The following is a 15,191-nucleotide window of genomic DNA, read 5'->3' on the forward strand; positions in this document are numbered from 1 at the left end:
TGAGGACCTTTGGATTGCAACCTTCCTCCCCAAGACAGACAGTAAACGGGGTGGGGTTGAATCAACACACAGCTCCAGCCGGGAAGCAGATGCTCGTTCTACTGTGCGTCACCATGTTTAAAAGAAGAACAGGGCTTACGCTAATGTGCTGGGCCAGCGTCACCACCCTCTGGCTGCCCTTGACGTAGGGCGTGGCGGGCTGCTGGCTGGGGTGGCTGGGGGACAGGCTGCCTTCGGAGGGGGGCCGATAGAGGCCGTGCTGCTCCAGAGACCCCATCTTCTGCTGGGCTGCTGAGGTCGGAGAGACACCCAAAATGCACACGGAACACGTAGCGGGAGGGGGTGGGGGGGTGGGGGGGACGACGACACACGGGGGCACCAAAAAACACACACGCAGACAGAGGAAGAAAGGCCAACACCCAGCGTACACACGGACGCACAAGAGAAGGAGAGAAAGAAGAGGGAACGATTCAGTTGCCAGGGAAGGCATAACGCATGGGGAGCATCACAGAGCAGTGGGAGAAGTACAGCCACACACAGCACCGGTAAGCCAGGTGTCACATTACTGTGCAGCGCACGTTTTCCCTGGCGGTCATTTCAAATATCCTGCCACAGCTTATTACATCAGCACAAAGGCACAAGAGCCTATGAAATTCAGACACATGTCTGAAACACACAGCTAGCTATTACTAGTAAAGCAACCCGTGAAAGAAAGACTTGAGGTTTTCAGTATAAAAAAAAAAAACAAAAAAAACAACACACACATAGGCTTTAGCACGATCTCATGTGAAAACTGTCTTGAGATTCTTTAAAGCAGGGGTACAGTTTGCTCTGAAAATGCGCAGCATGCTTTGCATGAGAAAGGGTCTGAGTGGTTCGTTTACACACAAGAGCCAGCATTTAAGACGTTAGGATGCATATAGTTTGAGGTTGTGTGCAATTCAGATAATTCAGAAAATGTAGCGGGTCCGCCGTTTAGCGAACTGACTACTACGCACAGCCCAGTGTATACACATTCTACTGGCATGGCCTGTGTCGCCTCACTCTGGCTCAGCGGTATTACTGCAGTCTGCATTCCCCAGGACAGTGTCTGTGACTCTCATTTAAAATAGTCCGGTGTAGTGAGTTTGTATGAATATACATATTTAGTTATTTAGTAATTGGGCAGCCCTGTATCTCCACTGCCTGCACGGAGCGCTGACCGAGTCTGACCTGGCTGCTAGTTTAAAAAAAAAAAAAAAGTTTGGGACCAGGCAGTGAGACCAGGCAGCAGGCCCAGGGAGTAATGGCACGTAATTATATCATTTCTTAACCAGGAGCACTTGAGAAACCGGATTTAAAAATTCCTAGCTCATAACGGCGTCATTGTTTTTTGATAAAAGAGGCCAACTGTTGATCCCGCACTTTGGCTTTTGCCAAATTTAGATTTTGCCTCCTTTCAGGCATTTCAGAGTGAGCATGACCCTGTCCACCACCAGCTAATCAAGCTAAATGGTAACTGCCAAAGGAAAGAGGTGATTTTATACTTTCTTCCAAACAGTAGTTTCTACTTGATAAGTATATAACAAACTACTGCATAAAAATAGCTGTAATGAAGTATTTTCTTCTTAATGTTTATATTACACAAAGTGTTTTTAAAAAGGTTATAACCCAATTTCCCATCCTGTCTCAGAATGATGTGTTCAGCACTTGATCGGTTTACAAAGACCAATGCCTACAGTGCATGCACCCGGTCCATCCTCTTCCTGCTTGCATGGCTAGCATTAAAGAGGAACTTCTTAAGGACTACATGTGTCAAAAGGCTCTTTCAAGACCAGCTTGCCATCTCTCTCAGATCTAAGCTTGTCTAAATGTAATGGGTCAAAACAAATAAATAATAAAAGACTGTACTACTGATATACATAACAGTACCACAACAATTATACATGTACATATCTATATGTATGATGTACTTGATTCAAAATTCAACTGAAATTTGACTGCACCCAGCTTTAAGGGATTTCAAGACCTTTTGTTAAAAATTCATCAATCACATGATCTGGCGCTAATTTTTATTAGCCTGTGAGCACCAGATAACCTGTCAATGCATCCGTGTGGACCGGAAAACCAACATTCTAGCAATGCACCTTTTCACTGGCACTATGTACTGGCAACTATTTAGCGTTCTAGGATCCATTAGTCACAATCTGGTGCCCTAAGAGAAAGCAGTTTCACATGCAGTAAATTCTGTCCCAGAGCGGCGGCCTGGCGGACAGATGACTTTGGACCTCGACCTCACCCCCCCCCCTTAATCACAGACTGGCTTTTTTCATGGTGAATTTGTGCATCTCTGCAGGAACAGTGTTAAAAGGATGGCTCAGACCCGGCCGCTGCGATAAAGCTGAGCGGAAATGGCGGCTCGAATGCAGGGAGATCCCTGGCTGACCCCCCCCCCCCCCCAGCGAGGCTGACCTTGTGCTCTGTGGCGCTTGTCTACAAGATTATGCACTTTGTCGGCCTGCTGGATCTGTCTGAGGCCTTTCTCATGGATCTGTACAGGCGAGTTAGCTGGACTTATTGCCTCAATCCCATCCAAACTATTAGAGTTATAACCTCCGGGGGGACCTGTTAAAAATCGAGATAGAGCATTAACACAGGCGGATAATGGACGTAATTTCCTTGATTTCATGTTTGAGTGCATGTGGGTCATTCCCTGAATGTAAAAAAAAAAAAACAAAACAAAAAAAAACACTGAGTTTAAAGTGTGCTGAAGCTAAATGCTGGATGCCGGGGGGAAGAGGGAGGGGTGGGTGTGGTGGACTGCTGACTTCTGACACTGGGCAGTTCTCACTCTCCAAGCCAGCGCGCTAACGTTCAGCTGCATGGAACAACACCAAAATATACATAGCTGTATAGACACATACACACACGGACATGTCTAACCCTCCGGAGCATATCCCTCCTGGTGCAATGCTAATAGGACTCTCTGTTCCTGCACACACCAGCACTACTGTAAATTAAGTAGGACGCCATGTTACTTTAATATCCCCCAATGCCACTTGAGACGGTGCCAGCTTCACATTTTTTCCTAACGATATGCACTTCTATTAATCTGTCTGACACCCCCCCCACCCCCCACTCTCACCCCTCCCCCAAACTCCTGAATGTGAGAGTAACAAGAGATGGTAGTGAAAGAGGCTTGCATGCACACAAGCGTGGGGGACACATGTCTTCCCATGCCCCCCCCCACCCCACCCCCCAACTATGCAGCAAGCCACAGGACGGTTAAACAGGCCCTACTAAGGAGACGTGTAACGGGGCAAGGGTACTCTCTGCTCCCATATGGGGCCTGACTTAGGGTGGCCCTCCCTAAAAGCTGAGTCTGGCATTAACTGGGGACCATAAAGCTATGAGACGGTACTATAGTTCCTCAAAGATTACCAGGACACCATGTACAGTGCTGCCATATTTATTACATGCTCATAGCTAGGCCCCACAGAAAACACGGCAACGCCCATTTATGTGTTGACTGGATGAGGAATGCAAACGTTTAGTTGTTTGACTGGATGAGGGTTGCTAAAGTTTTGTTGTTTGACTGGATGAGGGTTGCTAAAGTTTTGTTGTTTGACTGGATGAGGGTTGCTAAAGTTTTGTTGTTTGACTGGATGAGGGTTGCTAAAGTTTTGGTAGTAGAGTTATAGGTTAAATGTCACGTGCTGGTTTGTCATTTCTGGGTTTCAATATCTTGCAATTTGTGACCCTGACTACATTTTGTCAGAACGGAAAATCACTTGCGTGTGAACTGGCCTGGGATGCAACCACGGTAAGTCGCCCGAGGTAACGGCGGGAATATGTTATCAAATACAGGCTTCTTGAGAAAATTCATAAAGTGAGAAGTACATTACGGTTATGCACTCATGAGATAACCTGCAAATTCAAAATCTGGGGTTTCTTTCCCATCTGATATGAACCTCAAAGAAACCACTAATGCAAGGATCTGCAACCAACAGTGTAGTGCTTGTAGTGTGAGACTGGATGATGTACACAGATAATGATGCAGAGGAAACAGTCTTGGAGAAGATGCCAATGGCTGATTACCACTAGACTGCACGCTTTCCCTTGCTTCTTGGTTCATATAAGGACCTCCAGTTACTTTCTCAGTTGTTGATTATTTAAGGAGTTCTAACATTAAGAGTTCTGATGATGGAGCATTCGTAGCAGGGACAGAATTTTTGCCGGCAAAAGTAACCCAAGAGTCCAACACACGTTTTGCCAAAGCAATACAGGGGGTTTTTTTAAAGAACAAATGAGGGTTGCCTAGTTTGTTGAAGAGGTAGCGAAAGTGAGCTCCCCAGGTGTTTGTGAATAGAGGGCTACCTACGACAGGTGGAGGCAACCCTGGCCTTGGAGTCCTGCAGATACTTCCTTTCTTTGTTCCACCGAGAGTCTTAATCACCTAATTGGATCAATTACTGGTCTGAATGAACACAGGTGACTAAGTGCTGGAGGTAGTCCCCGTTTCACAAATGCACCCCATCAGCTGCCCTCATTCAGTGGAGCCATTGAACTAATGATGTAATTAGGAGCTTGGATGAAAACATGTTCAGATCTCCATGACCAGGGCTGCTTAACCCTGACAGTGTGGTAGTATCAGTGAGTTTAAACACAAGAAAATTACCAAAGGGATCGAGTGGAGGGGACATCCTTATTTGAAAAAGAAATACCTATTTTTTTATGTAGAGTATGTGTGGCTGTTTTAACAACATCTCACACACACACACACACACACAAATATATATGTATATGTGTGTATGTGTACACACTCACATCCACATATGTATAAAAATACAAGTACATAAAGTAACCCCACTGTTTCTGCTTTTCAATCCTTAATGACATACAAGGGGAAATGCACCAAGCAAAATCTCTCCATTCACTAGGGAACTTTTAGGCACTTTGGTTATTTAGTCCTTTGTACTGCAATGTTAAAAGCCGCATAGGAAATCACTTAAGGGACTGTGCTGAGAGGAAAAACCTGCCATTGAGGTCAGAAGGATTAAATCTCAGGTTATTCTCCCTGTGGGGCTTTATGGGGATGCCCTAAGCCAATTCCTGTAATCTGGGTGAGTTTCATTAAACCGCGGCTCTATGTGTGTGTGTGTGTGTGCGCGTGTGTCCCCTTCCACAGAACGTCCTGTACTTGGGCGCTCGCCTAAAGACCTGCTGACATAACTCCCTGGAAAGCGGCGAGGGGGTATTACGTGGAAACGCTCTCTGTGTGCTGCCTCTTCAAATTGCCTGCCCGAAAGCCGCATTCACTTAGAGGTTCGAACGCGGACCGTGAAGCCAACTTAAGCTAATGACTTTTTTTGGCTGGGCTCCCACTCGGGTGAAACCAGCTCCCTCCCTGTCTGTTCTGAAAACTGCTTAGTGTTCTTTCCGCTCCGCCCTCACCCCAACCCCCCACTCCCGGCCCCTCCCGGCCACTGTCCTCTAGGTAAACAGGAGGGGCACTGCAGGATGTCTGTAGTTCACAAGGTGGCTGCAAGATTTAGACTCTACTTTGCTCTGTGCCAGATTCTAGCGTGTGCGTGTGTGTGTATGTAAGTAAATACATTCATTCATAATCTTGAGAAATTACAAAAAGTCACTTTAACTGAAGTGCAAGTGTGCAATCAGCGCTACATGGATAGGTGTGAAATTATCTGGATCCACATGTGTACTGTACGCAAACGCTGATACTGTACACCTTCCCCGTATGAGCATGTAATAAACACCTACTTCCTTATGGAGGCAGAAGAATGAGGCAGAATGTAAAAGGCAAAACAGAAACTCAGGAGCCTGAGGATTTCATAGACAGAGACAAAGCTGTAGGCGTGGGAGATCAGTGGAAATTAAAAGTGAGGCACAGCAAGAGCATGCAGAGACCAGGGCCAGCAAGCTGCAGCGACCCCATCCCCCTCACGCCCCCTCACGCCCCCTCACGCCCCCCCCTCTCACTGAACCTCCGCCACTTTTCCTGCCGCCTGCGCCCACCGGGACACGGCGTACACTGACCACCTGAGACTGCCTCCCTGCTGGTACTGTCCAATCAGAACCTCAGGGCTCAGCGGCGGTGACCCAGTGATTACAACACCCACCAATATTTGGGGGTGCAGGGATGGCTAAATTATTCTACATTTCAATGCTTTTCTTCTGTTGTGTACATCTGTACTAATGGACTGAGAACGCCAATTTAAGATGCTCTGCACTGCAGAGGACCCGGTGTCCACTATGGTCTACCTCTATCCAACTCTGTCCAAAAATTCAAAGAATAAATGATCGTTTATCGAACCCATAGTGTGCGTGTCAGCGGGGGTGTGACACTCAACCCTGCGTTCACGGGGGACGGGGGGTGCCACTATGTAAAAGCTGATGATATCATTCATATAAAAAAAAAAAAAAAAAAAAAAAAAAAAAATATCACAATGAAATATCCCACCCACCTTCCACATTCTGTGCATTAACATTGTAAATTAAAAACACATTGATTTAGCTATAAAACACAAAGAAAGCCAAAGTGTATTGCTACATTAATACGTTGATATCTTTATATATATATATATATACGTATCACCGATTTAATGATGCCAACCACCACAACGTGCAATAGGCCACAAACGGGGGGAGAGGGGGTGAGGGGGTTGGGGAGGGGGTTGGGGGGGGGGGGGGGACGGGGAGGGGACCCTGGATTCCAGAGCGTCTTACCATCGCACGCGCCGTCGGCCGTGAGCGAGCCCGTCTCTGGCATCCCCGTATCACAAGAAATTTGACGCATGATAATGGCGTTTATGAAGTTGGCCGCTGTCATGGTGGTCTTACCGAGTGCTCGGAGCTCCTGTTCCTGCACGGACATCGCTTTGCTATGAGTCTTTTCCCTACTAGGGGTGCCGCCGCCGCCGTCGCGGCCCGGCGCGTTCTCCGGCTGCGGAGGGTGCTGGTGGGGGGGCAGCAGCGGGTGGGGCCGGCCTGAGTGGTGGCCCAGGTGGGCGGCGCCCGGCGGGTAGGGCCCACCGTACACCCCCCCGGGGGGCGGGCTCACCAGCTTGGGCTCAGACTTGCTGGAGGACGAGGAGGAGGAGGAGGAGGAAGAGGAGGAGCCGTGCTGGTCTTGCGGGTGCTTGGACTGGCTGCCGCTGCCTCCCCTGCTCTGGCTTTTGCCCCCTTCCGAGCTCCGGGTCAGATCTTTGACCCCTGCAGAGTCCAGGCCGGAGAGGTAGGCCTCAGGGGGGACCCCTGTCCTCTGCAGGTGGGTGCTGTAGCCCGGGTAACGTGACGAGCCTGATTGCAGAGACCTGGCCCACACACACACACACACACACACACACACACACACACACAGAGAGAGAGAGAGAGAGAAACAGGAGAGAGACAAGTCAAGCCACCAAGCTCACCAAATCAACATCTGCCACAGCACCGCTTATCGCGGACAGCCAGCGTGAAAGGGTTCTGACGACGGCACGTTCCCGCACCCGATCCGCTCCGTCGGAACAGCGGGTTCGCGGCGGCTCACCTGAGGACGGAGGGGCTGGCGTGCTCGGCGGACACCGCCAGGCTCTTGCCCCCGGTGTTGTGCAGGACGCTGGGCCGCTGCTGCAGGCTGTCCTGGGCGCGCGGGGACACGGGCGAGTGCTGGTGACCGAAGGAGTGTGAGGAGGGACGGGCGCTGCCGCCACCGCCACCGCCGCCGCCGCTCCCGCCTGAGCTCTGCTCTGTGCCTGCGGCCAGAGATTCAGCACCACTGCAGTTACTCACCACGCACACGACATCACACTAACACAGCTCACGGCCTTCACTGTCCTCAGCTGCTTACAATACACACGACATCACACTAACACAGCTCACGGCCTTCACTGTCCTCAGCTGCTTACAATACACACGACATCACACTAACACAGCTCACGGCCTTCACTGTCCTCAGCTGCTTACAATACACACGACATCACACTAACACAGCTCACGGCCTTCACTGTCCTCAGCTGCTTACAATACACACGACATCACACTAACACAGGCTACAGCTTCCGCTAGGCAGAGCTACTTATAATGCAAATGACAAAATATTAAGACACATCACAACCTCTGCTCTCCTGAGCTACTTACAGCGTGTAGGCATAACATTAGGGCAAGCTACAGCCTCTGCTGTTCAGAGCTACTTTACAATGCATATGGCATAACATTAAGTCATGTTAGAGCCTCTACTGTCCAGAGCTACTTAACAACGCATATGATAAAAAATTAATAAACATAACAACCTTCACTGTCCACAGCTATTTAAAATGCATATGACATATTATTAAGCCACATTACAGCCTCCAGCATCCAGAGCTACTTACAATGCGTATAACATTAAGATGCATTACAACACAGCTTTCCAGAGCTACTTACAACCAATATATATGGAAAACACAAAACAAACATGGTGGAAAATTAAGTCTACAATATGAAGTGCTGGCAAAATATAGTCTTGAAAGACATACATTCATACAGACATTCAATTCCGCTAGTAATAAATATGAGGGCCTCAGCAGCTTGTGGAGAGAAGGTGAAGCAGGCGCACTGACCTGGTCTCCAGATGGGCGCGTGCTCCACAGTGCCGTGGCCCAGAGAGGCGGGCTTGTCCCGGTCCCGCTCGCGCTCTCTGTCCCGGTCCCTCTCTCGCTCGCGCTCGCGGTCTCGCTCTCTCTCCCGCTCCCGGTCCCTCTCCCGGTCCCGGTCCCTCTCTCTCTCCCTCTCCCTCTCTCTCTCCCTCTCGCGGTCTCTCTCCCGGTCCCTCTCCCTCTCCCGGTCTCTCTCTCGGTCCCGGTCTCTCTCCCTCTCTCTCTCCCTCTCCCGCTCAGATGAGGAGGACGCTCCCTGCATCTTGCTCATGTGCGAAGGCCCACCTGGAAAGAAACAGAACAGGCTCTGAGAAAACAGACACACAGCAGGCAGACACTACAACCACAAGCATCACTTCACCACACCTCTACTAGGACAGCAACCCAGCCCCCTCCTCAACAGTCTCACGGCTAAAACGGCAAAGTAATGAAAAAATGCAAAAAAAAAAAAAAAAAAATACATTACATAAAATTACATTCATTTAGCAGATGCTGTGATCCACAGCAGCTTTTAGCACAAAAGAAAATAAGCGTACTCATTCAAGGTGAACAAGCAACAGTGTAAGACTAGGCTAACAACACTCCCAGACCTGTGAGTATGAGCATAACACTATTCAAGCCCTACTGCAAGTTCACTTGTGCCACTTGACTAGACAATGGAAGCTAAATTTATTACCATACATCAGTAAATAGAACACAGAATCCAAAACACACCGCAATACTACACGTAAAATAAACAGCAAGTACGGCAAGCAGCAGGTGTTAAGGGGGCAGGGTTCGAGGTGGAACCGAGATGCAGTCTGAAGAGGTGGGTCTTCAGTGTGTGTTGTCAGACGGCTATTGATCTGTCTGTCCCCCGATAATAATGCTAATGCTAAAAGCACTGAACAGGCAGCTAAGACGCACAGCTCGGACGTCGTCGCTTCTCTTGGCGTACCTGGCGAGATGGGCGAGGTGGTGTACGGTCGGCTGGGGAAGGCACTGGACGCTCCTGGGATGTAGGTGATGCGGTCCATGGGGGAGCCAGATGCCCCTGCGGAGGGAGGGACCAGGACAGGTAAGTGTGGCACCTGAGACAGATCGATGATACCTGGGGAGGGGAAGGAGAGGGAGAGCACCGCGTTAGAAGCCGGCACAGCCTTCTGCAGTGCTGACACCTCGGCCCCGAAGCCGGAGCGGCACGTCCCAGCGTGCACGCCGACGCCTCACACGAGACAGCCGTGTGTTCACTGCGTGTGCGCCGCATCAGTCAGGCGGCCAATGAGGGAAGGGATGTTGAATTGGGCGTTCTCTATGCTTAAACGCTGCAGATGAAAATATTTTCCACAAACGAATCTGATCATTTAATCTGATATTTCTGAATTATCATCAACTGAAATTTTATTTCATTATAAATATTTAAATCATTTACATTATTACACTATTGTCATTTAGCAGACACCCTTATCCAGATGACGAACATAGGTTACAGTTAGGGTTACAAGTTTATCATGTTATCCATTTATACAGCTATATATTTATGCGGGGCAATTGTGGGTTAAGTACCTTGCCCAAGGACACAACAGCAGTGCCTCAGTGAGGAATCGAACTGGCAGCTCAGTTTCGGGCCCTGCTCCTTACCACTATGTTACACTGCCACCCTATTTAATCAGCGGAGTGAGGTGGGAAAGTCGGATAATGAGAGGCAGAGGGGGCAGTGACGGTAAGGCGCTGTGTGGAGCTGGCTGGGGGGTTCGGGGGTTGGCTCACCGCGGGGGGCCGCAGAGTAGGGTATGGCCAGGGGCTGGTCGCGGGGGGAGAGGCCCCTCAGGAGGTCGGAGCGCTGGGCAGCCATGGCAGCGGCCGCCGGCCACTGGTGCATCTGCTGGGAGGTGATGTAGTCGTTGAGCAGCGTCTGCCGGTTCTCCAGCGCCGCCGTGTCCGGGTAGCCGCGGATCAGGTAGGGCGGGTACGGGTGCGCGTAGCTCGGGTTCGGGGTCAGGTGGCGGGGGAGGTAATACGCCGCTGAAGGGGGGCGGAGACAGAGGGAGAGAGGCGTTGAGGAATCCTCATTCCAAAGGGAGTCTGCGCTGCGATAGACAGGAAGGGGCGCACGGCGACCTGCAGGGCCCTCTGTACCTGGGTCAATGGGGATGCCCCTGGGGTCGAAGGCCAGTGGGATCTGGCCCCGGTACACGTCGGGCCCCAGGCCCTGCAGCAGACGCTCGTAGGAGGCCAGCGAGGCGTGGTGCTCCGCCACACCCGTCAGCGGGGACTTGGTGGAGCTCATCTCCCGTGGCGTGGGTGTGGTCTTGCGCTCCTGGGACTGGGATTTACTGGAACCTGCGTCCGGAGAGGGAGTCAGAGAGGTCAGTCGGGCCATTACAGCGTCGGCACGACAATGCAAAAGAGGACGTTTGAAAGCTCTCTGGCGGAGGACATGAGTGTGTAGGAGTAAGGGCAGGACACAAGCAGCTGGAACATGAAGTGGAGTAGAGAAGGATTGTAGGGCTGTAGGGAAGCAAAACATGGGTGAGGATGGAACCAGGCTACAGAAGTAGATGGAAGGTGAAAAGACAGTTGGAGATGGAAGTGGAGTAGTGGAGCAGGAGAAGAATGGGAGAAAAAAGGTTAGAGGTGAAGTGGAGACAAAACCAGAACAGAGGAGCCAAAGACAGACAGCTGCAGGTTAAAGGGAAGTAGTAAAGGAACAAAAGACAGCCGGAAACGGAACTGGAGTAAAGGAGTGGGGAAAGAACAGAGAAGCAGGAGAAGGGCAGTCAAAAGATGGCTGGGGATTATGGGAGCGGGAGCAGGAGGAGCAGGAGGAGCGGGAGGAGCGGGAGGAGCAGGAGATGGCTCGAGACGAGCAGGAAAGGGACGGCCGGACGTACCTTCGTGCTGCCGCTGGCTGGCCTCCCGGGAGGACACGGGCGAGCTGCGGTGGGCGGGGCCCGGGTAGGGCGCCCGCAGCGCCGCCTTGTGCTCGTCGTAGCCCAGCGGGCTGTGGTGGGCCTTGGCCCCCTGCTCGGGCCCCAGGGCCAGCGGGGAGGCGCGGGCCAGCGAGCTGGCGGTGCTGACCACGGCGCTGGGCCGGGCCTTCAGGCCCTCCTCGTAGCGGGCGCGCTCCCGCTCGCGCTCGCGCTCCCGCTCGGCCCCGCGCAGGTCCAGGTGCGGCGGCACGCCGTGGTAGGAGCGGGGCGAGCTGGCGATGATGGAGCGCACGTCGTGTCTCTTCCCGGAGCCGCCCGACTCCTGCTTCAGCGGGGTACCCTAAAGCGGGGGGGAGGGGGGTGCAGGGAGAGGGGTCACACCACCTTACAGCAGAGCATCCGCTCAGATACAGCCCCTGAAGCTCCGTTCATCTATTCATGCTTGATTCTCTTCATATCGCACATGAAACCGGGGCAGTGTAGCAGAGCGGTAAGGAGCAGGGCTGGTAACCAAAAGGTTGCTGGGCACTGCTACTGCTAGTGTACCCTTGGGCATGATACTTAACCCAGAATTGCCTCTGTAAATATCCAGCTGTATAAATGGATTACATTACATTACATCATTCAGGAGATGCTCTTACCCAGAGCGACTTCCAAATAAGTGCATTGCTATGCTCTGGATAAGAGCATCTGCTAAATAAGAATGTAATAATAACGTAATAATGCAAATGATTAAGTAGTGATAATTAAAAATCACAATGAATAATCAGATTTGTATAATGTTAATATTCCATCAGAGCCATGTAATGGAAGCGGTTAGTGTTAAACGCGCGCTCGGTGAAACGGCTGTTCGGCCCGGCGCGGCGCTGACCTGCGTGATGGAGCCCTCCTTGGGCGGCTTGCCCGTCAGCACGGACTCGGGCACGTGCCGCAGCTCCTCGCGCGGGATCTCGTGGATGGAGCGCCCGCCCTCCTTCACCGTGGGCACCATGCCCTCGTGGGGGCGGCCCTTCAGGGGGTCCGGGGGCGGGCCGGAGCCCCGGGACGGGGAGCTCTCCCTCTTCATCTGCTTGGCCTCCCTCCTCATGTACTCGTCCTGGGGGTCCACGTGGCGGGGGATACCTGTGGGGGCAGGGGGAGCGGGGGGGGGGTTAGTCGTAGGCGTAGATTTAGGGTTAGGGTTAGGGAGCATGCACGGAGCAGTCCTCTCTACACGGGACACCTGCTGTGAGGGACTCCTTACCCTGCGAGATGGAGCCGCGGATATGGTGCGCCTCCTTGTAGTGGTGCGGGCTGTGTCTCTCCTGGGGCATGGCCCTCCCAATCAACCCTGGAGCAGGAGGAGAAAGCCTGTCATCACCTGTGTTACCATGACAACACTCACTAACAGGACACTCACTCAGAATTCACCCGTGACTACTCATTTACAATCGGTATGACTGTCTCATTGTGTGTTTCATCACACGCTTTTCTGGCTGGACGGAGAGGCTACTGCTGGATTCTTAGCCTGGTAGGGTGAAAATCAGCAACGCAAAACAACGGAATTCGCACAAAACTGAGAAATAGCACAGAAGGATCAAAGTTGATTTGAATGGGTGGCGTAGAAGACACCACTGACTATAATAGTAGGCAACCACTGTTTTTTAAACCCAGTAACATTCACCTGGCATGGAGGACATGTGAGGGCTAGAGTACTACTGACTCTATAGGAGGAACAGACACCTTTTTCCTGACTGCCTGAGAACCTATGAATGCAGGCGCTGAACATACTGATTTACTGTTGTGATGTGGATAGCAGTGATGAGTTGCCCCCACCTCTTTGTTTTTCTGTGTATGTCTGCGTTTATGTGCACCTGTGATCATCCATGTGACCACAACGCAATGGCATTACCCAGTCTTGCCTAAGAAGCAAAACTAAAATGTTCTCTCAAACAAACTCCACTTTATTCCCCTTGTGGGAGGTGCAGGTCCTCTGCCTTGAATTGGCTGTTGAGAAGCTACCCTTTTTCTCGGCACAGCCCACCTTCGCAGTTGGCAGCAGACAGCGGCTCCCGGATGGGCAGCCCGCGGGAGATGCCCCCCTCCATCACGTCGTACGGGCGCTTCAGTCCCAGAATCTCGCCGGGGGCACCGGACCCCCGCCCCTCCTCTTTAGGGTTCTGAGGCGCCGCCCCTGAAAATGAAACGGAACCCTATCAGAACATCTCGCTCATCCCAGCTAATCTCAGAGGATGATGTACCGTAACCTTGGCTAAACCATCTATGTCCACGTGCCCATGTAAGAACATGTGCTCAGCTGCACACGATAAAGACAGGTCTCTCGCCACAAGAGGTGGCAGTGTGGCATAGTGGTAATGAGGAGGGCTTGCTGGTTCGATTCCCCGCTGGGGGACTGCTGCTGTAGCCTTGGCCAAGGTACTTAACCCAGAATTACTTCAGTAAAATATGCAGCTGTATGAATGGATAACATAAAAAATGTGACCTAGGAATGTCGCTCTGGATAAGTGTGTCTGCAAAATGGCAATAACGTAATGTAATGTAATGTTCCCTCTTTTATGCTTAAACTCAATAAAATCATAAAATGGGTGGCGTGAGAGTCAAAATAAGCAAATGGGACAAATTTCACGAAAAAAAAAAAAAACTGAATGCAAATATTCAGCAAATGATTAGAAAACAGAAGTAAACCGCCTGTAATTAATCTGCAGGAAAAAGCACTGCTTCGACACGTGCTCTGTTGATATAATGTTACATTACTTATTTGCTTAGCAGATGTCCTTATGTAGGGTGATTTACATAGCTTTCATTACACAACATGTCCGTTTACATAGCTGAATATTTACAGACATTAAATTACAGGTTACAGTACTGTGCAGGACCCCCCTCCGAGAATCAAACCTGCACCGATCAGGCCGAAAGACTCGACTCTGTAATCACTACACACTGCACTTCATACTTGCTGGAGCGCACATGCAGTGTGCAGCAAGGAGCACATTACATTACAGTTATTTAGCAGATTCGCTTATCCAGAGTGACTTGCATAGGTTGTAATTTTTAACATGTTATCCATCTATACAGCTGGATATTTACTGAAGCAGTTCTGGGTTAAGTATCTTGCCCAAGGGTGCAGCAGCAGTGCCCCAGCGGGGAATCGAACCAGCAACCATCTGTTTACGAGCCCTGCTCCTCACCACAACGCTACACGCCCACTGGACCCCGCTTCCTGCTACTCACGGTCGTAGGTGAGGGAGATGTGGCCGCTGATGCCCTCGTAGACCAGCTGGCCCTTGGACAGGGCCTCCTCACGCGCCCGCTCCGCCCGGCTGGGGCTGTCCTCCGTGATCAGGCGAGTGATGGTGCCCTTGTACAGCACGTCCGCGGGGGTGCCCTGCGCACAGGGAGAAGGGGGGGAAGGGGAGGGGAGCTTCAGTGGGTCAGTCGTTCCTTACCGTGTTCTCTACTTACAGTAAGTAGCCCTTGCTGCACTAACACTGTGATCAGACAAAAAAAAGTAGCTATTACTAACAGTATTAACGAGAATAATTCAGGGAACAGACATGCTATGACAATCTAAGCCCTCAGTATAAACTTCCATGCATCGGTTCAGAAAGTCCTGCTGTGTATTAGTACACTTAATGCCTTTCAAACGTGATGGGATCAAATG

General features: G+C 51.0%; 1 protein-coding gene across 11 annotated transcripts in view; it reads right to left on the reverse strand.

The window, feature by feature from the left end:
* Positions 1–15,191, reverse strand: part of ncor2 (nuclear receptor corepressor 2) — a 143,131-nt gene that overhangs the window by 7,056 nt on the left and 120,884 nt on the right. For 7 of the 11 annotated variants that reach the window (XM_036527022.1, XM_036527021.1, XM_036527026.1 and 4 more), the window contains 13 exons: positions 14,762–14,915; positions 13,554–13,703; positions 12,774–12,860; positions 12,402–12,652; positions 11,492–11,870; positions 10,737–10,940; positions 10,368–10,622; positions 9,556–9,708; positions 8,583–8,903; positions 7,532–7,736; positions 6,841–7,313; positions 2,452–2,604; positions 140–291 (listed from right to left, as the gene is read on the reverse strand). In XM_036527022.1, coding sequence (XP_036382915.1) covers positions 140–291; positions 2,452–2,604; positions 6,841–7,313; positions 7,532–7,736; positions 8,583–8,903; positions 9,556–9,708; positions 10,368–10,622; positions 10,737–10,940; positions 11,492–11,870; positions 12,402–12,652; positions 12,774–12,860; positions 13,554–13,703; positions 14,762–14,915 — 2,937 coding nt within the window. Of the gene's footprint in view, positions 1–139; positions 292–2,451; positions 2,605–6,726; positions 7,314–7,531; positions 7,737–8,582; positions 8,904–9,555; positions 9,709–10,367; positions 10,623–10,736; positions 10,941–11,491; positions 11,871–12,401; positions 12,653–12,773; positions 12,861–13,553; positions 13,704–14,761; positions 14,916–15,191 lie in introns of all 11 variants that reach the window. The other 4 variants (XM_036527025.1, XM_036527020.1, XM_036527027.1 and 1 more) reach the window with 4 other exon arrangements.

Source organism: Megalops cyprinoides, chromosome 4, assembly GCF_013368585.1.
Source record: "Megalops cyprinoides isolate fMegCyp1 chromosome 4, fMegCyp1.pri, whole genome shotgun sequence".
Classification (NCBI taxonomy): Eukaryota; Metazoa; Chordata; class Actinopteri; order Elopiformes; family Megalopidae; genus Megalops; species Megalops cyprinoides.